Source organism: Colias eurytheme, chromosome 8, assembly GCF_061535395.1.
Source record: "Colias eurytheme isolate Ceu_HAF_F1 chromosome 8, ilColEury1 Martin Lab GWU primary, whole genome shotgun sequence".
NCBI lineage: Eukaryota > Metazoa > Arthropoda > Insecta > Lepidoptera > Pieridae > Colias > Colias eurytheme.
The window spans coordinates 10,510,101-10,534,345 of NC_142987.1; the positions used below are offsets into that span (position 1 = coordinate 10,510,101).

General features: G+C 36.8%; 1 protein-coding gene across 1 annotated transcript; it reads left to right on the forward strand.

The window, feature by feature from the left end:
- The first annotated feature begins 151 nt into the window (after positions 1–151).
- LOC149906760 (pyridoxal-dependent decarboxylase domain-containing protein 1) lies at positions 152–19,190 on the forward strand. The gene is made up of 15 exons (XM_090104944.1): positions 152–306; positions 374–756; positions 1,767–1,873; positions 2,218–2,349; positions 3,510–3,724; positions 4,256–4,327; positions 4,586–4,645; positions 5,695–5,886; positions 6,244–6,288; positions 6,509–6,637; positions 15,138–15,357; positions 15,820–15,970; positions 16,498–16,619; positions 16,956–17,127; positions 19,078–19,190. The coding sequence occupies exons 1-15, from the start codon at positions 235–237 to the stop codon at positions 19,148–19,150; spliced, it is 2,145 nt and encodes a 714-aa protein (XP_089961070.1). The 5' UTR covers positions 152–234; the 3' UTR covers positions 19,151–19,190.
- The last annotated feature ends 5,055 nt before the right edge of the window (positions 19,191–24,245 follow it).

A 24,245-nucleotide genomic window follows, 5' to 3' on the forward strand; every position in this document is an offset into this window, starting at 1 on the left:
TGAAAGATTCACTGGGTATATTGTTTAATTGGAATTCATTTCGAAATACAAGCTACTGCAGTTTGGAAAAAAAATCTATTTTGAAGGTAAATCTATTTGCAGGTACTGCGTTATCTGTGTGCGATACCGATGCATATCGGGATGTGAACTGTCAAAAGTCAAAACATTGTATAGAAGTGACGTTTACAAATTTTGTTATAGTGTCTTTAATTTTGCAAAAATTTGCCACGCATAATGGGAGATGCACAAAATGCGGATATAGAAACAGGCCAAACAAGTCCTGGGGAAGAAGTCCAACCGGAAGTGGTAAGGCACTCAAATTCTTTACATATATGTTTGTATCTGCAGTATGACTAAACATTGCTTCTCACAGGACCGGCGCCTATTTGGCGGGCTAGAATTCCAAGTATCCGAAGTTGTGGGACGATTAGAAGCTGTAGTAAATGCCCAAGATTCCCAAGATGCAGTGGACGAAGAGAAAAAGCCGGAACTGCGGAAAGTCAGTGGTAGTGTGTTTGAACCGGAAGAAATGGCTATGGACGAGATATTGAAGGTTTTAGAGGATCTGGTGCTGAAGACAGACCCTAGTTGCGAAAATACGGACCCGCCTTTACTGCCGACAGATTCCGTGACTCGTGCAGCCATTCTATCGCACAGTATTTCAGCATTATTTGGAAGATTGGAAAGGAGTCATGCAGCCAGACTTGGTGCTCATATAGCGAGTGAAACGACTCTTTGGATGTCACACATGTTTAGGTAAGCATTTTATACTATGAACATAAAACATCATCTGTTAAATCAATTGACCTTCCAGGCAATTAGAAATTATGACATCCAATAAGACTAATGAAGTTCCAAGAAATACATGTTCAACTTAGTATATCTAAGTAATATTAACATAAGTAAAAAAAGGCATATAGAATGGTCCTATTCACATAAATAAGGAATTTATTGAGCAGGAAAATAAATTAAGTGACAAACAATTCCTTACTTATGTATGTAGTATGTACCAGTAAAGACTATTAATAATTCGGACTCTATTCATTATATTCTATCATCAAAACAACAGCTCTCATTTCTATGAATATTTATTATCAAATTTTATCAGTAAAATCAATACTATAAAGATAAATTCTGTTAATGATTATTATCTAAGTATGTTACATTAAATAAAACACACATTTGACAGGAAACATTTTATTATAAATTTGATGTAACAGTTTTAATTAATTGATAAGAAATACTTTGTAATTAAGCCTTATCATAAACTATTAAAGTTTTTAATGCTTTGATCATTACATGGAAACATTTTTTGATATATGTTTTCATTGAATATTTTTTTTATGAATTTACAGATACAATACAAACAATTAATAATGCTACAATGACAATGGCATTCTTTTAAATGTTTATTAAACATGGCATTCAGAATGAATTCTCTTAATAACAAATATTTTTACTGATACTTTTAGATGACTTAATTTTTTTGATAGCAATTGATGAAAAAATTATATGGGTATCTTTATTAGATCAGCAAACAAAAAAAAATTATTTACTGTCCATACATTTTTACAAGAACCCTACAAAAACTACTGTCTAGGTTTGAATACAGTTTTTAGGATGTACTGCTCCTTAAAAAATTACTTTTGTTTGGCATCCCTGAAATAAATATGGTGGTTTAATGTTAAATACCACACAGTATTAAAAAAATATGATAAAACATAAGGTACTTAAATTTGACTTATGTACTTCAAAAATAATTGCAGGTTATCAGACTACAGTGCCTATTATCACCAAGAGCAATTAGAAGGTCTGGTTAGAGTCACAAGGATGCTGCTTCACCACAGGTACCCACGGTATTTGGAAGACGGAGGTAAGACACTCTTCAACAGACTTCTGCTAAGCCAAGGCGCAATTCATAACAAAATTTTAAGCTACTTTCTATTTTATTTTTATTTTAATAAAAAATGTACCTGTATTTTCTGCTTTTTGAAAATATTGAAATTTTCATTAATCTTTTTAAGTAAGTTTTATCATCTTATTCTAAAATGTCTTAAGCTTAAATTTTTTCTTATGCTAGTTTTGAAAAAAGAGAAATACTATAAAATGGTTGCAATAGCAAAATGATTATTTTTTCTTTCATTGTCCTATAAAATATTTTGTCGTTTACTTATACTATATTCGTGTTGGTAATTCAAAATAAAAAATCTATTTCAGCGTTAGCATTTGCAAGCCGGCTACCATGCATCTACAGCTGTGTGGCCAGTCCGCTGGGCGTGGTGCAGCACTTGTGCAGGCAGCTGGGTCTGCCGCTGGCCTGTGTGCGGCCTGTTCCTGTGGATGTTGCAGGTGTGTTATATTGCATCTACAGCTGTGTGGCCAGTCCGCTGGGCGTGGTGCAGCACTTGTGCAGGCAGCTGGGTCTGCCGCTGGCCTGTGTGCGGCCTGTTCCTGTGGATGTTGCAGGTGTGTTATATTGCATCTACAGCTGTGTGGCCAGTCCGCTGGGCGTGGTGCAGCACTTGTGCAGGCAGCTGGGTCTGCCGCTGGCCTGTGTGCGGCCTGTTCCTGTGGATGTTGCAGGTGTGTTATATTGCATCTACAGCTGTGTGGCCAGTCCGCTGGGCGTGGTGCAGCACTTGTGCAGGCAGCTGGGTCTGCCGCTGGCCTGTGTGCGGCCTGTTCCTGTGGATGTTGCAGGTGTGTTATATTGCATCTACAGCTGTGTGGCCAGTCCGCTGGGCGTGGTGCAGCACTTGTGCAGGCAGCTGGGTCTGCCGCTGGCCTGTGTGCGGCCTGTTCCTGTGGATGTTGCAGGTGTGTTATATTGCATCTACAGCTGTGTGGCCAGTCCGCTTGATTAATTTCATAAATTATAACTTATGTGTTGCTAAACGAAATCATCTTATTATAATTTATGAAAATGACATCGCCACAGAATACATAATAGTAGCTAGTAGTTTACGGATATGTATTTCATCAGAAAAACGCGAATTTCTTTACGCTAGTCAATGCATGTGCCAACCATAAAGCGTTAACACACACATTTGCAGTCTCTACAGTGTGACTGTCAAAACGATAATTTTGTATGGAATGTCCGGGGTGTGACATCGCTACAAATAATTTGAGTGTAAGTAAGTATTGCAATGATTATAATTAAAAGGTTCTTTGAGTTCACTCATGAACAATTTTTATTTTGTCTCACATATTTTATTGTCTCAATTCTAAACAAATCTAGATTTACGATGTTTCTCTGAGTTTCATACACACCTTAAAATATTAAATTATTAAGCTATTGCATAAGCTTCTATCGCGGGCCTTGAGCGCGGGGACCGAATCGAGAAATTCCGTAACGAAAAAACCTCACGCTCCCCACTCCGACGGACACGGAGGTGTGGCTTGAAGGCATAGCATGCAATAGCTTTAGCGCGGCAGTCCCCGAGTGCCACACGTCTTTTTTTTATTTCATTTCTATATTTTAATCTAATTCTATATTTTAATTCTTCCAGGTCGAGGCATGGACACAGAAGCGCTAGACAAGCTATGCGAAGAGGACATAACCAGTAATCGAACCCCGCTACTCGTGCTCGGGGAGGTGGGAGGCCCACCACTGGGCGCTGGGTCGATATTGGGCCCACTGGCTGATGTATGCAAGAAACGGAACATGCATTTACATGTTAGGGGACATGCACTGGCTTTGCCCGCTGCGCTTAATAGAGATCAGGTAAGAAGAAAAAAATGTTGTGTGGTTTTATGAAACCACGGTAAAAGTGAAACTGTTCGAACGGTTCCGAACACTGCTTTGTGTAGCGCATGTCGCGTGACGGTCGGCTGCCGAGTAGGTATACCTACTCGGCAGCCGCGATACACGCGACATGCGCTACACAGACCAAAAAGTTTGAGACGATGTAATAAAAGTTTCACTTTAAAAGGAATAACAAAAATGGGAGCATGTTGAAAAAAATAAGAAAATGCTGTCCCTAGAAAAAAATAGAGTTTATTTTATGCCAGCCATAAAGACTGTCTTTATGCATTGTTAAATTAATATGGTTATGTTAGCCAAGAACGTACAAGTGATCTTAACATTGAGAAATAAATTTAAATAATAAAAGGGGGAAATCTTTCGTTCTCTATTTCTGTTTGCCTCATATTTTTAAAAACTTGCCATAAAGGGGGCTTTCCAAACTCTGGGAAATTAATTTTAAGGACATATTTCTATGTCAAAGTTCAAATTCCGTAACAATATTTGTTTCAGACATACAACATAGCAGATTCTCTAACATTAACACCCGGGTTGTGGTTTGGCGTGCCTGGCTTGCCTACTGTTGTATCCTTTACTTAAAACTTATAAATGCTTAAAACAGATATCATATTGTAACGTTGTTAATCAAAACTTAATGTTAAAAATATGTAATGACGTCACAAAAGTGCTTCTAGAAGAATTAGTCTAATTGAATAAATAAATGTTTGAGTTTGAGTTTGAAAAACAAAATCGGGAATATATTAACAATCGTTCCAATTTTTATCCCTTATATTGAAGTAAAATTTTACAAAATCCATAATATTCTTTAACATTTTAATTCAGACATTTTATAGAGCCCCAGAACCAATAACAGCCAACGATCACTCTAAAGGCGTGAATGCGGTAAGTTTTGTTTTTTCCTTAAATTACCTGTTACCCGCGGCTTCCACACCGTGGTCAAAAGTGGCTTATTAATGTGTAGTGTTCTAATTTGAACTATTATAGTTTTTCATTTTTGCTATTGTTTTTTTTTTATTTCATTCACAATTTTGAAGAAAAGAAAAGGAAGAAAAGAAAGAAAATACATTTAATCCAGCACACAAAAATACAAGGCAAAAACAACAAAATAACTTACAATGAACAAAAACAATTAAATAAAAATTACAATTTATAAAAGAGGTAGAGATTGTCTAATCTAAAAATGAACGCCCCTCCACTGTGTTTACGCTCACATTCAAAGTACGTGGTTTCGTTTACGTGTTTGTTGTACGTATTTTCTACTGCTTATAAAAATCTTTCATATCTATCTCGGGACTTAGTAAACTTTTACAAAATATGGTGCGGTGCTTGACAAATTTCTTCTTCGCGCTTACTTTTTTTTTTCATTTTTCAAGTATTTTTTATTAATGTGATATACAAGAGATTGCTGTTTCATGTTTGAGCGATAAGGCCGCCTGTTGTGCTCTTTGACTGATTGTTTATTCTCATTGGTAATTTTCTGTGGAGCACAATAAAGAATTTTAAGCTATTGCATAGCTTCTATCGCGGGCCTTGAACGCGGAGACCGAATCGGGAAATTCCGTAACGAAAAAACCTCACGCTCCCCACTCCGACGGGCTCGGAGGTGTGGCTTGAAGGTATAGCATGCAATAGCTTTACCGCGGCAGTCCCCGAGTGACACACGTCTTTTTTTTTATTAATAATACACTGTGATATACAAGAGATTGCTGTTTGAGCGATAAGGCCGCCTGTTGTGCTCTTTGACTTATTGTTTATTCTCGTTTGTAATTTTTTGTGAAGCACAATAAATAATTTTTATTTGCTTGTTTGTATTATTAATAACTCAGGCCTCGGAATCACAGACATAATAGAAAATCTATTGTGTCGTGGACCGATCGGGCCGTTCGGGGCTCAATGGGTTAATTTATTTGGGTATTAATTATTCATCCCAGGCGGGCAGCCGCGAAGGCACGCTGTGCGTAGTGGCCGGTCTATGCAGTGGCGCGGCCCGGCTCAGCGCGCTGCCGCTGTGGACGTGCGCGCGGGCCGCCGGCGCGACGCGGCTCGCCGCGCGGCTGGACGCGGCGTTCCGCTCCGCGCGCGCCGCACGTGCGCTGCTCGCGAGCGCTGGCCTGCGACTGCTGGTGAGTGCTGTGGGCGTGCGTGTGTGCGTGACACTAGCTGGGAGGATACAAGCGCTACATGCGTGTGTACGGGATGACTACAGGTGTAACTACACGCGCAACTGTGTGCGTGTGTGCGTGACGCCTACAGATGTATCTCGCACCTGTGTGCGTGATGCTTACAGATGTAATGTAACACAAAATAGTCCGATCATGAAAATTAAAAATAACCAAAATTCACCAAGATTAGACGCAGTCTCAGTAGAGATTCTGTTTAAGTAATTTTATTCAAGTTTTGTTTTTAATATACAGTTATGAATTACACTGATTAAAAATTTAACTGACTTTTTATAAAATTATGTAATGTTTCCTTTTCAGAGTGAAAGACCGGGAGGAGATGAACCACCTAACGTAGACATAGTGGTATGTAACTTTTACTAAGTAATAGTATTTTAAATTTTCTCTATAGTTTATGACAAAAATATTTTTGCCTAAATATTTTTTTTTATCCAAATTACTTACTAGAAAACAAAATCCTTCCTAAAACTAAAACTTGAATTTCTACCTTACCACAAAATATAAAATTTTCTTGTTCTTTGCTTTCCTTTACCCTGCTCTGTAAAAATATTTTTTTTTGTACTAGGAAGCAATAAGCCAAGCGTCAGCATGTGTAGCCTTTCAATTCGCGCCCCCCGGAGTGGAGAAACCACCGCCGTATTACGACAAATTGAATTCGTGGCTCGGTCAAGTGTTACAACGGGAAGCGGATATGGTAAGATGTTTGATAAATAAATAGAAAATTGATATTTTTTGTTTTATGGCATTCAAATGCTTTATTAATGTCCCTTAGACACATAAAACTGAAAGAATAGAATAAATTTGCTGGCTCTAGCGGGTCACGAGTGGCTGAATTGGTCAGGCATCCGCCCCGGAATGGCGCGAAAGGATGCGGGTTCGAGTCCCGCCTCGTGATCGAATTTTTTCTATTCTTTATAAATTTATATAGAAAATTGATGTTTTTAAGGATATATTGCACAAGAAATTATATTAATCAATTAAGAAAAAAATTTTTGGTAGGATTATGTTGAGTGAATATAGAAAGTTTTGAGTGATTTATGTACTTATTTAAATTTGTATTTTTTTTTTTTGTAAATGAAAACAATAACAAGCTACCGTGTTGACATTGACAACCGTTATCGACGTGTTATATACTACCAAGCCTATAGTAAAATCCGATAGTAAAATCTACAAGTTGATATCGCCTCTATACCATTGCATAATCTTTGGTATATTTTATAGTCGCCTCTGCGTACATACATACTCATCGGTAGCATTCATGGATACATTTTGCTGACTTGCATCGACATCGAAATTGGATCGCCGCTGTGGATTCCACCTTACTTAGCCTCTAACCTCGAGCAAGTCCATTGGTATTTAAAGTAATTTTAATGTTTAATTTTTATTTGTAATATTTCTTTAATAAAGTTATCTTTGAAAATTGGTTTTTTTTGGGACTCTCGGGCGCGATAAATATAATTGGCGCAGTCGGTAGGATTTCCGGGTCCCCCAGGATATAAAATTAAGGAAAATTCTGGAGGAGATAGGCGTTTCCAGCCGAACCGGAAATTAGAAGAACAACGTGGCCGAGCATCCAAACCTCGATACCTCCCAAAGAAATGCCGAGATTTATGTGAGTACACTTTATTTCAGTGATTGCTCCTTTATTTCCTATGTTAGTTTTAGATTTTTTTTTCAACACGTGTTACAAAATTTTCGATCCTGAAAATTTTAATTAATATTTTATAGGCGTATAGAACTTTAAATCAATAAGAATTAAAATTTTCTTTTGATTTTAGAAATAGGTAAAATTTTAAAAATTTAATTGAAGGAAATTAAAATCATTTTTCCATTATAATAATTATAAAATTTAGATTTATGTTAATATTTTAATTAAATGAGTAGTAGGGAAGAATTAATTGACAGATTAAGACAACTTGACGATTCAGAAATTAGTGAAATTAACAGGGATATTTTAGTTGATAATTTAAGACAATTTGAAGAATCTAAAATGGCTACCCTAGATGATATCTGTAAAGCCCTCCGTTTAGTTCCTGAATTTGATGGGAATTCTCATGTTTTAGTAAGATTTATTAATATTTGTGATCAGTTAGTTGCAAAGTATGGTCAGGCCGGTGATCAATTAATTAATTCGGGTCTTTTAAACGGAATTTTGAACAAAGTAGTTGGTGCTGCCGCGCGACAAATTAATGCCAACGGTATCCCCAACGATTGGACTAGCATCGTAATTCTTTAATAAATAATTTTGCAGACCAAAGAGACGAAACTGCACTATACAATGATCTAGCTTTATTAACACAAGAGTCTAACACGCCGCAAGAATTTTATGAACGTTGCCAGAACTTATTCAGTACAGTTATGACGTATGTTTCACTGCATGAATCTCTTGTTTCCACTATCGATGCTAAACGAGAACTTTATAAAAAATTAACCCTTCAAGCATTTTTACGTGGATTAAAAGATCCTTTAGGTTCTCGTATTAGATGTATGCGTCCAGAAACGATAGAAAAAGCTCTAGAGTTAGTACACGAAGAAATTAATACCATGTATATTCAGAATAGGAATTCACATGTATCAGATAAAAAACCTAGTGACAATAATCAGCCTTTTAAAATGCCTATTCATAGTTTTCAGCCCTTCAGGCCTAATAATTTTAATATGCCAGGTCCGTCTAGACCACAATTTATGCATAAGCCACCATTTTCACCCCAACATCAATTTAAAATGCCTTTTAATCAACCTCGAATGCCCACGCGCACCCAACAAATTTTCAGTGCACCACTTCCAAATAATAATCAAGGTTTTCAAGTACAAACTAGACCGCAACCATCATCTCAAGGCCCTAAGCCTATGAGTGGAGTTTCTCATTTTGTGACTAGGGAAAGACCGATGCAACCAGGTCCTAGTGGATGGAATTGGTCCAAGCAGGGCAATCCACCACCCTCTAATTATTTTAAACCCCGAGATGTTAATGTGAATGAATGTGCAAGCTTAGAATACGATACTCCTGATTATTATAATTATGATGATTACTATAATTACTATGATGATTATTACAATTATGAAGGTTATTATAATGACTATCCCGTAATGAACCAATATGAATATGGTGAAAGCCCTATAGTCGAGGAGTTAGTAGAACAACCCCAGTCAGAACCTGAACCATCAACAAATGAAAATTTTCAGAAGGTTCAGAGTATAAAAAAGTTAAAATAGAATTAAATCTCCAAACTCAACGCCAATTGCCATTTATTCGCATTTCCCTCGGAAATGGATTCTATTTAAAATTTTTGATAGATACTGGAGCAAATCAATCCTTTATTAGTCCACAGGCCGTAGAACAATATTTTCCAGACATACCACTAAATTTTGATCCGTTTGAAGTCACTAACGTCCATGCAACTAGTAGAAACAATTATTCGATTACATTACCTTGTTTCGAGGAATTCAATGATAACTGTAATATTAAATTATACGTATATAAATTTCATAATTATTTTGAAGGTCTGATAGGGATGGATTTGTTAACTAAATTTGAAGCTAAATTAGATCTTAAAAATTCAACATTAATTACTAAAAATGCCATAAACCCAATTAAGTTATATAATTCTCGAAATTTTAATTTGTATGAAAAAGTTATTCCAAGTGAAACCTCTTTACTTCTTAGATTGCCAATAAACGCCGCGGATGGTGAAGTTTTAGTGCCAGAACAAATAATTTGCAATTGCATTATAAGTGAATGTTTAACTACAGCTAAAAATAATAAAGCCATAGTTCAGGTAACCAATCATACTAAAAATGACATAATTTTTTCATTAGACCATCCGACAGAAGCAACTATTTTTAATTCCGAATTTTCACAAGAATCTTCAAACCGTGCCAGTGACGTTTTTTCACGTTTGCGAATAGACCATTTAAATGAGGAAGAAAAAGCCAATTTAACAGGACTTTGTAGTAAATATGCAGACGTTTTTTATATTGAAGGAGAATCTTTGTCTTTTACGAACAAAATTAAACATAAAATCCGTACATATGATGAGGTCCCCGTATATACAAAAAGCTACCGTTATCCATATACTTTGCGTGATGAGGTAAAAGACCAAATTTCAAAAATGCTAAGTCAGGGCATAATTAGACCATCGGAATCTGCCTGGAGCTCTCCGATCTGGATTGTCCCTAAAAAAATGGACGCCTCGGGGAAGCAGAAATGGAGATTAGTCATTGATTTTCGAAAGGTTAACGAAAAAACAATCGACGACAAATATCCCATACCTAACATCAATGATATTCTTGACAAATTAGGGAAATGTCAATATTTCACAACCTTAGATTTAGCATCAGGTTTCTATCAGGTGGAAATGTCGGAGGAGGATATTCATAAAACCGCTTTCAGTGTAGAAAACGGCAAATATGAATTTCTCAGAATGCCAATGGGCTTAAAAAATAGTCCCTCCACGTTCCAAAGAGTTATGGATAATATTCTTAAAGGACTTCAAAATGTCATTTGCTTAGTTTATCTCGACGATATAATTGTATTTTCAACTTCATTACAGGAACATATAATAAATCTAGAAAAGGTTTTCCAAAGATTACGTGAATCTAACTTTAAAATTCAGCTTGACAAATCAGAATTTTTAAAACACGAGACAGCATATCTAGGACATATAATAACTGAAGAAGGAATAAAACCTAATCCCGATAAAATTTCGGCAATTCAAAAATTCCCTATTCCTAAAACATCTAAAGAAATAAAATCATTCCTGGGTTTAGTAGGCTACTACCGAAAATTCATTCCCGATTTTGCTAAGATCACGAAACCATTAACTCAATGTTTAAAAAAGGGAAAGAAAATTACTTTTGACTCAGATTACGTTAACAGTTTCGAACGATGTAAGACACTTTTAACTAATGATCCTATTTTAATATACCCTGACTTTGACAAGGACTTTTTACTAACAACTGACGCTTCTAATTTTGCAATAGGTGCAGTACTTTCACAAGGACCCATAGGATCTGACAAACCAATAGCGTACGCTTCTCGTACTTTGAATGATAGCGAAGTAAATTATAGCACAATTGAAAAAGAATTGTTAGCCATAGTATGGGCAACTAAGTATTTTCGTCCTTATCTTTTTGGACGTAAATTTAAAATTTTAACGGACCATAAACCATTACAGTGGGTTATGAGTCTGAAGGAACCAAATTCTAGACTAACGAGATGGAGATTAAAATTAAGCGAGTTTGATTTTACTACCCAATATAAGCCCGGCAAAAAGAACACAAATGCCGACGCTCTATCTCGTGTAGAAATATTTAACGAAGAGATAAGTTCAATAGTAGGCAATACATCCAAAGTATCTGTAACCGACGACTCCGAAAGTACCATGACCGCCCATACCTCTAATGAAAACCCAATCCTTGAAATACCTATATCCTCTGAGCCCTTAAATAAATTTCATCGCCAGTTAGTTTTAAATATTGTTAGTGATGTAAAGAAACGTACAATGGTTACCAAACCGTTCGATACTCATTCCAGGATATCTATACAATTATCAGAATCAAATTTAGAAACAGATTTAATCAATGCTATTAAAGAATATGTAAACCCTAAAATAAAGACCGGTATACTTATTAACCCTCCGTTAGGTATGTACAAAATAGTCCCAATATTACAGGAAAAATTTAAAAGCTCATGCATGAAAGTTTTTATAGCTAAAATAGAATTAGAAAACGTCAAGGAATATCTTAGGCAACAAGAAATTATTCGTAATTATCATGAAGGCAAAACCAATCATCGCGGGATAAATGAGTGCTACCTTGCACTTTCAGCACGTTACTTCTGGCCTGAAATGAAAGAACATATTACAAAGTATATTAATGATTGCACAATATGTGGTCAAGCTAAGTATGACAGGAACCCTATTAGACCTAAGCTTAATTTAGTACCCCCAGCTACAAAACCTTTTGAGATCGTACATATGGACACCTTTACAGCTAATAATGAAAAATATGTAACCCTTATAGATGTTTTTTCGAAATATGGACAGGCATACTTACTTAGAGATGGTACGGCACTCAGCGTCATACAGGCTTTGTTAACATTTAGTACTCACCACGGTTTACCACTTACCATAATTACTGATCAGGGTACAGAATTTAATAACCAAATGTTTTCAGAATTTTGTAAAATTCATAAAATAATTCATCATCAAACTTTGGCTCATTCCCCTAACGCTAATGGTAATATAGAACGTTTTCATTCGACTTTGCTTGAACATCTCCGTATATTAAAATTAAAACAGCGTGATCAACCTGTAATTAATTTAATGCCTTACGCTTTAATTGCATATAATAGCTCCATACACAGTTTTACTAAATGTAAACCCTATGACCTTATATTAGGGCATACTGATCCACGTGACCCTACTGACGTCGATTTAACTATTCATTTACTTCAACAGTATATGCAATCTCATAGAGAACAAATGAAACAGGTTTATGACGTTGTGAATGAATCATCATTAGCTAACAGAGAGGCTATCATTGAAAAACGTAATGAAACTAGAGAAAATGAAGTAGATTATGAACCTAACCAGCAGATTTTTGTCAGTAACCCCTCAGCTTCCAGATCTAAACTCGCACCTCGATATACCCAGGACACTGTTTTAGCAAACTTACCTATTCATATTTATACATCCAAAAAGAAAGCTCCTATAGCTAAAAATAGGCTAAAACGAATCCCTAAGACCGCCAAATTGTTGCAGGGTGCTGATCATGATGCTTCTAACATCAACACTAGCTCTCGAGATAAAACTTGAAGATCTTGGAGAAAGCCCTGGAATTTTACCCTTTAAGTTAGGTCCCATGCAACTAACCCATCATTATCATACATTTTTACAGTTTATAGAATTAAGGGAAATAGATTCTAACATTAGTTTAGTGCAGTCTCAGCTAAGTGAAATTAGAAGTAAGTTAGATAACTTTACTTATGCTGTCTATGAATCGCAAATAGATTATTTAAGTGATAAACTTGATTTTGCTTTGCAACAATTAAAAACTCTAGAACCCTTTAGGTTTAAGAGAGGCTTAATAGATAGTCTTGGGTCAGTAATTAAGAGTATAACTGGAAATTTAGATTATTCGGATGCAGTAAAGTATGATCAAGCTCTTTCAGTACTTAAGAAAAATCAAGATAAAATAGTTATTGAACAGAATCATCACATCAGTCTTAGCAAAGATTGGATGGATGAACAAAATAAAATTATTGCTGAAATTATAGAAAGTCAAAATAAAATTAATAAAACATTATTTATGATATTAAACCCTGACTCATTTCCTTCACCGGATATAGTTAAATTTGCGAAATTCGCACAAGCATTAGCAATAAGCAGTAATAATGTAGACAGTTTAGTAAGCGAAATAACTAGGTTAGAGAATGCGCTAGCATTTTGCAGTGCTTCGCGCACTCATCATTCTATGATAGGTATAGGTGTAATGAAAAATATGTTAAGTAAGCTTAAGACATTTTATAATAAAAAAGAAATATTAGATTTAGAAATTAGAGACTATTACAATATAATTAAGCCAGCATCTTATTTTAATGGAGATCAGTTAGTTTTTGCTTTTAAATTTCCTATAGTTTCACCACTCGAATATAACTTTTATAAATTAGCTATTGTTCCTAATAAGAATAGGCAAGCTATAATCCCTCCTTCTCCTTTCCTTGCAATCACTGGTAATATGCACGTGTACATAGAGGCAGAATGCCCGAAGTCAGGCATGAGGTACTTATGTGAAGACGAGCTCCACCACATGCTGAAACCCCAGCCGGACTGTATCAGCAACATCGTTGAAGGAAATCTCCATGAAGACAGGTCCTGCGAAATGACTACCGTAAACCTGATGAAACCTGCAATGGAAAAACTTGATGACCGCCACTACGTCGTCGTGTTCCCGTCTCCAACTGAAGCCCGGTTATCTTGCGAAAGAGAAGAAATCATTAATCTCAATGGAAGCTACCTCGCTACAATACCACCTACCTGCAAGCTGCACACAGAAGACTTCACCATCGTCAACACCAACGATCACATCAAAGGACAGCCCATAAAAATTACTAAAGTTTCAGCTCATGTAAAAGAGCCTACCTTATCCTTCTCTATTAAAAGTAATTCGATCAGCCTTAAGAAACTTCATGAAATTCAAGACAAGATTCACCATCAAGAACCTATTCAATTAGAACAAACTCCAATGTTCTATAACACAACTATTCCCTTCTATACTATATTATTCAGTGCTATTGCACTTTCTCTCATAATTTTGGGCAGAAGATTAATCCTGAACAGAAGAAAGAAGAATGAAGAAAGAAGCCAATCAAGCAAGAAGCCTCGCCAAGAACAAACTTATGCTGAACCTGGACCAAGCCAAGACTGTGGAAAGCTGCCAATGACATTTTTTCCTGTCGTTCAAAAATAGTCCTTGAACTAAGGGGGGAGGTGTTATATACTACCAAGCCTATAGTAAAATCCGATAGTAAAATCTACAAGTTGATATCGCCTCTATACCATTGCATAATCTTTGGTATATTTTATAGTCGCCTCTGCGTACATACATACTCATCGGTAGCATTCATGGATACATTTTGCTGACTTGCATCGACATCGAAATTGGATCGCCGCTGTGGATTCCACCTTACTTAGCCTCTAACCTCGAGCAAGTCCATTGGTATTTAAAGTAATTTTAATGTTTAATTTTTATTTGTAATATTTCTTTAATAAAGTTATCTTTGAAAATTGGTTTTTTTTGGGACTCTCGGGCGCGATAAATATAATTTACGTTCTGTATATTTTCTATTTATATGTATAAACTAGCGGTCCGCCCCGGCTTCGCCCGTGGTACATAATATTTACGTTTACTCTACATAAGAACCATCCTCGTACTTCAAGGAATATAATAAAAAAATAATTATCGAAATTGGTTCAGCCGTTCTCGAGTTATGCGCTTACCAACACATTTTGCGATTCATTTTTATATATAAGAAGATTGATAAAGTAATATTAAGTATAATTGATAATGTGACAAATAAAATAAATACTCTGTCAGCATAAAATCTACTCCAGACAGTTCTGTGAATTGTGATCATTACACGATTTCCAGATCCACATAGAAGTGACATCACAACATTAAATGTTTTATAGATCCACATAGAGGTATGCGAAACGGAGGCATACGGTGTAGTCCTCCGCTACTGCCCGCTAGAGGGCTCTTTGCTCGAGGAGGACAAGCTGGAGGCGTGGGGCGGCGTGGTGGAGGCGCAGCTGCACGTGCTGCACGCCACCGTGGCGCTGCGCGAGCCCTTCCAGGTGCGCGTGGCGCGGCACCCCGCGCTGCGGCTCGTGCACGTGCCTGGGTGGGCCGGTGAGTCAATGTTCTGGAGTGTTCTGGAATGTTCTAGAAGGTGTTAGAAGGATTAGTGTTGCGGTTGGTGCACGCGCTCCGCGGGGGCATGGTGTGCGCTCGAACGTACCGGAATATTCTAGAAGCTTCTAGAAGGTGCTAGAAAGATATGTGATGCGCAAATGTTCGCGAACGTTCCAGAAGTTTCTAGAACGTCGGTGCGGCTAGTTTTCGTGAATGTTCTTTCAAAGACAGGAATTGCAATCATTGTGCACGTGCATGCCGCAATTAATAATGCCTTTGAATGTGTAGAAATCACAAGATGTGAATTTGTAAACATGTAATACAAAAATGTTTAAATAGCAACATTGATACAATGCGACAGTGCCGCTACATTTCTACTATTACATGTTTAAATCTTTGTTGTGAATTTTTGTAGAAATATCCAAAATTCTAGATTTTTTAATAACATTAATACAACAGGTCTCGGCGGTGTTCGCTATATTCCACCGGGCTGGGAAGATGCACCCACAGAAGAATTGAACTCGTTAAACAGAAAGCTGGTGCACACGCTGCGTGCGACGGACGGCGCGTTTTCTTGCGGGGAGGGGGAGGATGGCATGTTTTGTGTTAGGTATGGAGTTTTGGATATTTTTTAAAAGTCGATTGTTGTCGATGTGAGATATTTTGTTAAGTATTATAAGTTTTTATAGTAAAAAAAATACCGAATTCATAAATTACTCGGACTGAAGTAGTTTATTTTTGAAAAAGCAAAAAAAAAAAACTGACCAATTCGGTGATTTTTTTAAAGTGAAACTTTTATTACATCGTCTGAAACTTTTTGGTCTGTGTAGCGCATGTCGCGTGTATCGCGGCTGCCGAGTAGGTATACCTACTCGGCAGCCGACCGTCACGCGACATGCGCTACACAAAGCAGTGTTCGGAACCGTTCGAACAGTCACTTTAACCGTGGTTTCATAAAACCACACAACATTTTTTAATGTAGTGACACCATATCTTTTTGCAAAACATTGATTCAATAATCAAAGCAGACCTAATATTTTGTACGATAAAAACTTGATTTAATAGCTAATGTGGATCTAAATTCATAATTTGTTCACGAAAGGAATTAAATATTTTATGTTTAATACTGATTTCCAGGTTTGGTATGGTAACAGCGGACACGGATGTAGATGAATTGTTGGATTTAGTTTTATCTGCTGGTAAAGAAGTGGAAGAGAGTTCGAAGGTCCTCACCGACATGACTGAAGTATTGAAAAAAGGTATAATAACTTTAATTATGTATCTAAATATTACATACCAATAATAATAAACTGACATTTTTTTGGTAAACCTTGATAATTTTTTTTCCTGGATTTTTTACATGGACATATTTTTTATGTTTTTTTCCGAATCTGAGCGACGAAAAGTTCCTTTTATGCAGATTAGTTTTTCTGGGATTCTAGGGTATATCGTGTCTTTTTGCAGCATTAATCTTCTTGCAAAGTTGTCTGATATTCCTAAGATCATTTTCTTTTCAATATGTGTAGAATTCCAGGTGAGCCTTTTTTTCTTGCACTATTGTTTGCGCACCTCATGACGTCACAATCCAATTCCAGGTATAGAAGCAGCACAAGAGGAACTAGAACGCGAAGCATGGCAGGAGGGCCTATTACGTCGTGTGCCGGTAGTGGGGCGCGTGGTGTCGTGGTGGGCGCCGCCCGCACAGCCCGCCGGCCGCCGCCTGCTGCTCACGCACGGCACGCTGCAGAGCACGCGCGATGTGTACAGGTGAGTGTGCAGTGTGCAGTGTGCAGTGTGCAGTGTGCCGGTAGTGGGGCGCGTGGTGTCGTGGTGGGCGCCGCCCGCACAGCCCGCCGGCCGCCGCCTGCTGCTCACGCACGGCACGCTGCAGAGCACGCGCGATGTGTACAGGTGAGTGTGCAGTGTGCAGTGTGCAGTGTGCAGTGTGCCGGTAGTGGGGCGCGTGGTGTCGTGGTGGGCGCCGCCCGCACAGCCCGCCGGCCGCCGCCTGCTGCTCACGCACGGCACGCTGCAGAGCACGCGCGATGTGTACAGGTGAGTGTGCAGTGTGCAGTGTGCAGTGTGCAGTGTGCCGGTAGTGGGGCGCGTGGTGTCGTGGTGGGCGCCGCCCGCACAGCCCGCCGGCCGCCGCCTGCTGCTCACGCACGGCACGCTGCAGAGCACGCGCGATGTGTACAGGTGAGTGTGCAGTGTGCAGTGTGCAGTGTGCAGTGTGCCGGTAGTGGGGCGCGTGGTGTCGTGGTGGGCGCCGCCCGCACAGCCCGCCGGCCGCCGCCTGCTGCTCACGCACGGCACGCTGCAGAGCACGCGCGATGTGTACAGGTGAGTGTGCAGTGTGCAGTGTGCAGTGTGCAGTGTGCCGGTAGTGGGGCGCGTGGTGTCGTGGTGGGCGCCGCCCGCACAGCCCGCCGGCCGCCGCCTGCTGCTCACGCACGGCACGCTGCAGAGCACGCGCGATGTGTACAGGTGAGTGTGCAGTGTGCAGTGTGCAGTGTGCAGTGTGCCGGTAGTGGGGCGCGTGGTGTCGTGGTGGGCGCCGCCCGCACAGCCCGCCGGCCGCCGCCTGCTGCTCACGCACGGCACGCTGCAGAGCACGCGCGATGTGTACAGGTGAGTGTGCAGTGTGCAGTGTGCAGTGTGCAGTGTGCCGGTAGTGGGGCGCGTGGTGTCGTGGTGGGCGCCGCCCGCACAGCCCGCCGGCCGCCGCCTGCTGCTCACGCACGGCACGCTGCAGAGCACGCGCGATGTGTACAGGTGAGTGTGCAGTGTGCAGTGTGCAGTGTGCAGTGTGCCGGTAGTGGGGCGCGTGGTGTCGTGGTGGGCGCCGCCCGCACAGCCCGCCGGCCGCCGCCTGCTGCTCACGCACGGCACGCTGCAGAGCACGCGCGATGTGTACAGGTGTTCTTTTATTCTACAACTAGCTTCCGCCCACGACTTTGTACGTGCATCCCCGTTTTTCCCCGTTCCCGCAAGAATTTCGGAAAATCCTTTCTTAGCGGATGCCTACGTCCTAACCTACCTGCATGCCAAATTTCAGCCCGATACGTCCAGTAGTTTGGGCTGTGCGTTGATAGATCACTATATCAGTCACCTTTGAGTTTTATATATATAGATTTCCCACAAACAATTCTGAAGTATTTATACATTTGACCGCCTCCTTGGTACAGCGGTTGACGCGTGATCGTGGAACCGAGGGGCCCGGGTTCAACTCCCGGTGGAGACGAAGAAACAAAATGTCTCGGTCTGGCAGGACACAGAAGGCTGATCGTCTACTTGTCCCTAAAGAAAATCGGTGAAACAGATGTATGCACAATGCATCCACCCCTTACCCCACTTGGGGACATGGGACTTCACTTTTATGCATTTATGCATAAGTATTTGACGGCGCCACGATCAATGTTTAAAAAATAACGGCCGGCGAACCTATATACACCACACAAAAAAAAAACCACTCAGGTCATTCGTTCGTCGACCGTTCCCAGTGCACATCTATCACAAGCTTACTATAATTTATATCTGATATTTATTTTTATTAATTGTTACAAACTAAGGGATTATGTGGAGAACTTTTGTGTTATTTTTTAAAACAATGTCAGAGCCTGACGCTACATATTTATAAGACGCTTTTATACTGACGCTTTTATGATGAAAACAGTATTTTTACAATCTAACACTTTTACTTAATATTATTTTCAGCTGCGTAAAAAGAGACAAGCAAGACGAGCCTGCGCGCGCGCACTCACCTACACGGCAAGAGACATCGGAATAACACATTAAGTTACACACACATGCCAAAGGCGCTAAGTTAGTGTTAAGTTATCACCTCTATAGTCGAGCCAATTTAATAGGCAACATTTGACGTCTATCAATTTTATCTTCGAAGAGAGGTAACCTGCTTAAAAACATCGATTAAAGTGAATTAAACGATAGGGATTTGAAACATTTGTAAATCGAATTTATTAATTTATGATGATTTTTGTTCACAAGGAATCAATGCATTCGATTCTAGATGTCAGGTCTCGATTTTTAGAGTAACATCTCTGGTATTTAAAAAGAAAAAAGGTTTATTGACACAAAATTGTATCGACGTCAGTTCTTCAATTCAGAAATTGTTTATTATGTTTAGAATGGTTCATCAGTAAAATGAAATCTTAAAATTACTTGTATCGGTCATAATTATTATAAATATGTAATCATTATTGAAAAAAGTTAAGCAAATGTGCAGTTCTAACAAAACGAAATATCATGTTATTCTATGTTGTCGTTACTAGGTTACGTTGTTGAATTTTGTTGAACTGTCAAATGTTGCCTATTAAAATGGCTCTACTATAGGTGTAAAATTTCGTCACGATAATAAAAGTGTTCTAATTGAATATGAAACAAGTGAAAAAAATATGTCAAAATGCATTTTTCGTAAGCGTAGTGAGGCTGACATGTCTCATAGCAGTACTTCTTCCAGTGTGAGAGAGGGATGGCGCTATAGAGGTCGTCTATCTCTGTCCCTGTCTCACACTGGAAATAGTATTGGTTAACTACTGCCTTGTAGTATGTACGTACCCTTAAAATTTAAATTAACGTTTTCTGATGAGTGAGATGTTATTCTGTTTTGCTTTTTCTGAGTGATGCTTTATTTGAGAGATTTTGTAAGATAAAAGAAAATGTACGGCATACGTCATACTTAGGGGACTGAAAAAATAGTAAAAGTAATTCAATAATTTTAATTTTCAACGTATAAATGCAGCAACGTATATGCTGTATCCAAAATATTAATTTATCGTGAATTTTTTTTGTATATATAAAAAAACAATAATATTTACTTAAAATTAAAATAATTTTAATATTAATAATTGAATAATATTTAAATGTGATATTTCTCCCAGTTCCCCTCTTTTTTAGAAATATTATGTAGATGAAATAAGTTCGTACAGAATATTATGTTCTGTCCTTATGATTACAATATTTTGCCAAAATTTCAATGCATTACCATAATACGTAATATTCTCTATTTTTTTTTTGTCTGGTATTATCTAAAGATGTGTATTGACTATAATTATTATATGATCGTAATATTCCGTGAACCCTACTTCTTGCCTTTTATTCAATCTTTAGTCATAATGATTACCTACATTGGAATAATATGGCATTGTTATAGTCATTTGATGCAAATAATTATAATGTTCTAAAACAGACTATATTATATTATTGTATAAAAACAGTTCAGTTAGCTTCAAATTAGACGATTAAGAGAGAATAAAGAGAATTCAATTTGCTTTGGTGTCTTTTGTCAAAACCATTTGGTGACGTCATCCAGTCAAAGTTTTAATAAACTTTATTACTCTTTCACGCAAAAGTAGTTTAATCGTTTTAAAATGAGCAGTATTTATGATTTTTTGTGTAACGTAAGAAACAAACATTATAGATTTGTCTGAATAATACACATGGAAACGAATTAGACAGAGACAGCTTTAAAACTTTTCTAGTAGAGTTACCTTCTAGAAGGATTGTCACATTGCTAAAAAAGTTGATAAATAATATGCATGGACCATTTTCTTTGAATTTCCACAGAACATAAAAGAAAACCATACTATCTCTGAAAATTTTTTTTTTTTAGATTATAACCTAAATTTTGATTTCGCTGAGAGTTTTGTAGTTTTATTATAGTTATAAAATTAATTCAGTAAATAGATACAATACATTTTAATATAATTATGCAGCATTTTAGCATTTATTTATTTCAATACTTAAAAAAATGTTAGTGTACTGATTGAATTTTTTTTTAATTTTCGTGAATTAAGTGATATTTGGATTTTGTGGTCATGAAAATATTATGGAACCATTATAGTATTATGATTTTTAAGTAAATTGGGTGATTAAAATAAATGTTTTCTATTCATTCGTTCGATTTTGATTATTATAAAAGAAAACATTACGTTTCGATCACATTTTTTTCAAAATAACTCCTAATTTAATAACTCCAGACACCAATGTATATTATATTTCATTTTTACATAAATAAAAGTATTCGTCACATTCACAAATAAGGTAGATTTAGTTTTAACATAAATATCGCAATTTATGTTCAAATAATATTTTATTAATTAGAAAAATATGTAATCTAGATGAGCTAGAGGCAGCTTTTTTAAGATTAGCACACATTAGGAAAGAAAATAAAGTAAAGTATGAAAAGTTCTTATTTTTTTGTCTCTTACAAACTTAACTTTTGCCTTAAATATGCTTTCTTATGCCTGTAGATAATCATGGTGTCATAAAACAGTATTACTTCCAATGTGGGAAAGAGATGGCGCTAGATGACCTATATAAATAGCGCTGTCCTTTTTCCACACTGGAATTTGGCTTTAATACATCATGGTAACAAACATGATGTGTGTTAACCTTTTAAAGCTATATGATGTAAAATATAGATTCATCCAATCACAACTTTACACGCACATGTTACATTGTAAATAAAAGCATAAAATAATAAAAAAGCGGTTTAATATTGTATAAACATGGTAATAACATCACTGCATAATGCATATTATAACACAATGAAGGCAGAAAACTATATTGCCATACTTACTACAGAATAATAATAATAACATTTTTTGTTAGAAATGAGAATATTAAAAATGAATACCAAAATTGTAATATTATGTGATTTCTGTCATTGATTTTATTTAACGAAATAATTTTATTTTGTAATTAATTCAATTATTTTTCTTCAATATTTTTTAAACTTTAACGACTGGGCCATTGACTTGAAAAAATGTATAGAATTAGTATTGATTATAATTTAGGTATATTTTCTGTGAAGTTACTTGCTAAGCGCTAAATATATGAACCACAATGCATACTCCATTTAAAATATGGTCCTATACTTGCATTTAATTTCTTAAACATAAAAAATATTAATTATTCTTATGCATACAAATTTTAAGAAAATTTACAAGGTATTGTAAGTATTTTCTTATGTCTAATTTTCACGAGTTAGTTTTATTATTGTAATTAAAAAACATGTTTTCAAAACATCAGGTAATTTCAATCAGGTTTTAAACCCGTTAAAATATTGAATTTTTAGAGTGCCTCATGTTATTCGTACAAATTTTTTGCTTAACTTTTCAAATGTGTTTTTCTTTAGTTAATAAAATGTTCAAAATAAATTGCTTCCTAAGGAATTGTAGCATTTGATTGAAAATGTATGCAATTTTGATACTGTAGTCTGATTGGTCATTTATTTATTGTAATTAGTTTAAGGTATTATGAGATAATGAGAATAAAATTATCCAATGTTATTTGTTTGTTTTATTTTTAACCTTTTTTGTACCCTATCTATAACTACTAATATTATAAAGCTGAAGAGTTTGTTTGAACGCGCTAATCTCAGGAACTATTGGTCCGATTTGAAAAATTATTTCGGTGGTAGATAGCCCATTTATCATTACGCTAAGGCCAACAGGAGCGGAGCCACGCGGGTGAAACCGCGAAGCGCAGCTAGTCTATATTATAAAAATGAAACGCTAAATTTGTTGCTAAGCACATAATAATAGAATCCAGTCGGATCAGTAAGTTTTTATGTATGATATTTTTAGGGTTTTAGAGAACAAATGTAGGAATATTAGATCTCTCATTAAAGCCTTTTTCTAATTACGTAAATGTCACATAGTTGTAGCCTCACTCATTCGTAAATTAGAATTACCTATAATGAATTATTGATTAGATAGAATCTTGTATAAAAGTGCCCTTCAACCGGCATTGAGATGTATCACTTTTGTTTCGCTGATCGATTAGAGCAAGTAGGTAATTGGTAAACCTGAGCCACCAATATTTTGTTTGTCCTCACCATGTCCTCACTAGCTTTCTCGGGTAGGCAATGATTTAATATACATTGTCTATGGACTTTAAAATCCAAAACCTACTTACCTCTGTCTTTAACTCTACGGCTGTTTAGATCGTTCTCGCTTAATAAAGCGAGCTTAATTAAAAGTGAAACGAGGAATAAAATATTATCGATCGAATTTCTACTTCTCATGGTTGTTTGAATTAAATAAACCTTATCTTAAACGTTAGTTTTAATAAATATAAATCATTATTTAAATTGTTTAAATCAAAAATATGACTATTTATTCGATCTACGTGATCCTACGCGATCTCATTGAATTCTGATATCTATAAAACCTTTACATATTCCCCTTTCAACGAAAACTCATCCTCAAACATTGTTTGTACAATGAAAAAATATTGATACAAAACATTCTAGAAAGATCTGCCCTCCGAATTACGTCTGATTCTATATAAATAACCCGAGCCCGGCCAGATGATTGATCAGGAAGGAGGCTGGAGGACCCGCGCATGCGGCCTCACTCCTGACGCGTGGTCCAAGTATTATCAATTTTATTAGCCGAAAGTTCGCACAACTCGTTAAATCTCTTGGGAAAGTGTCGTCAACTTAGTTGTTTTGTTGGAAAATTTTCATGTCATTCAGTTGTACTTTGTTGTGGAAGTTTATTTTGTGTGTACGGTTTGTAGCTAGGTAATAGGTTTATTATGATTTTAGTTTTGTTATTTATGTAAAGAGTTAATTCTTTATTAATAAAATTGGTCAATAGGAGTAAATAAAATCATTCAATAGAGTTTTCTGGATTTACAAATATTATCAGTCTATTTTTTATTGGTTTTAAATAAGAAAGATCAACATGGTTAACATTTTTCGTTTAAAATTTACACTTTTAATTTAAAAAGAGTCCGTACATCTGATCGAATCTAATCATACGTAATAACAAACCTGACCAATATAATAATTGATCACAAAATCCGCTTACGTACTTTGCTCATCTTAAGGAAGAGTTAAGTTCCAATTTCTTTGT

Coding starts and splice junctions, on each gene's coding strand:
- LOC149906760 (XM_090104944.1), top strand. CDS start 235: ATGGGAGATGCACAAAATGCGGATATAGAAACAGGCCAAACAAGTCCT. Junction 1,874..2,217: donor ACGGTATTTGGAAGACGGAG/GTAAGACACTCT, acceptor AATCTATTTCAG/CGTTAGCATTTGCAAGCCGG. Junction 6,638..15,137: donor TACAACGGGAAGCGGATATG/GTAAGATGTTTG, acceptor AATGTTTTATAG/ATCCACATAGAGGTATGCGA.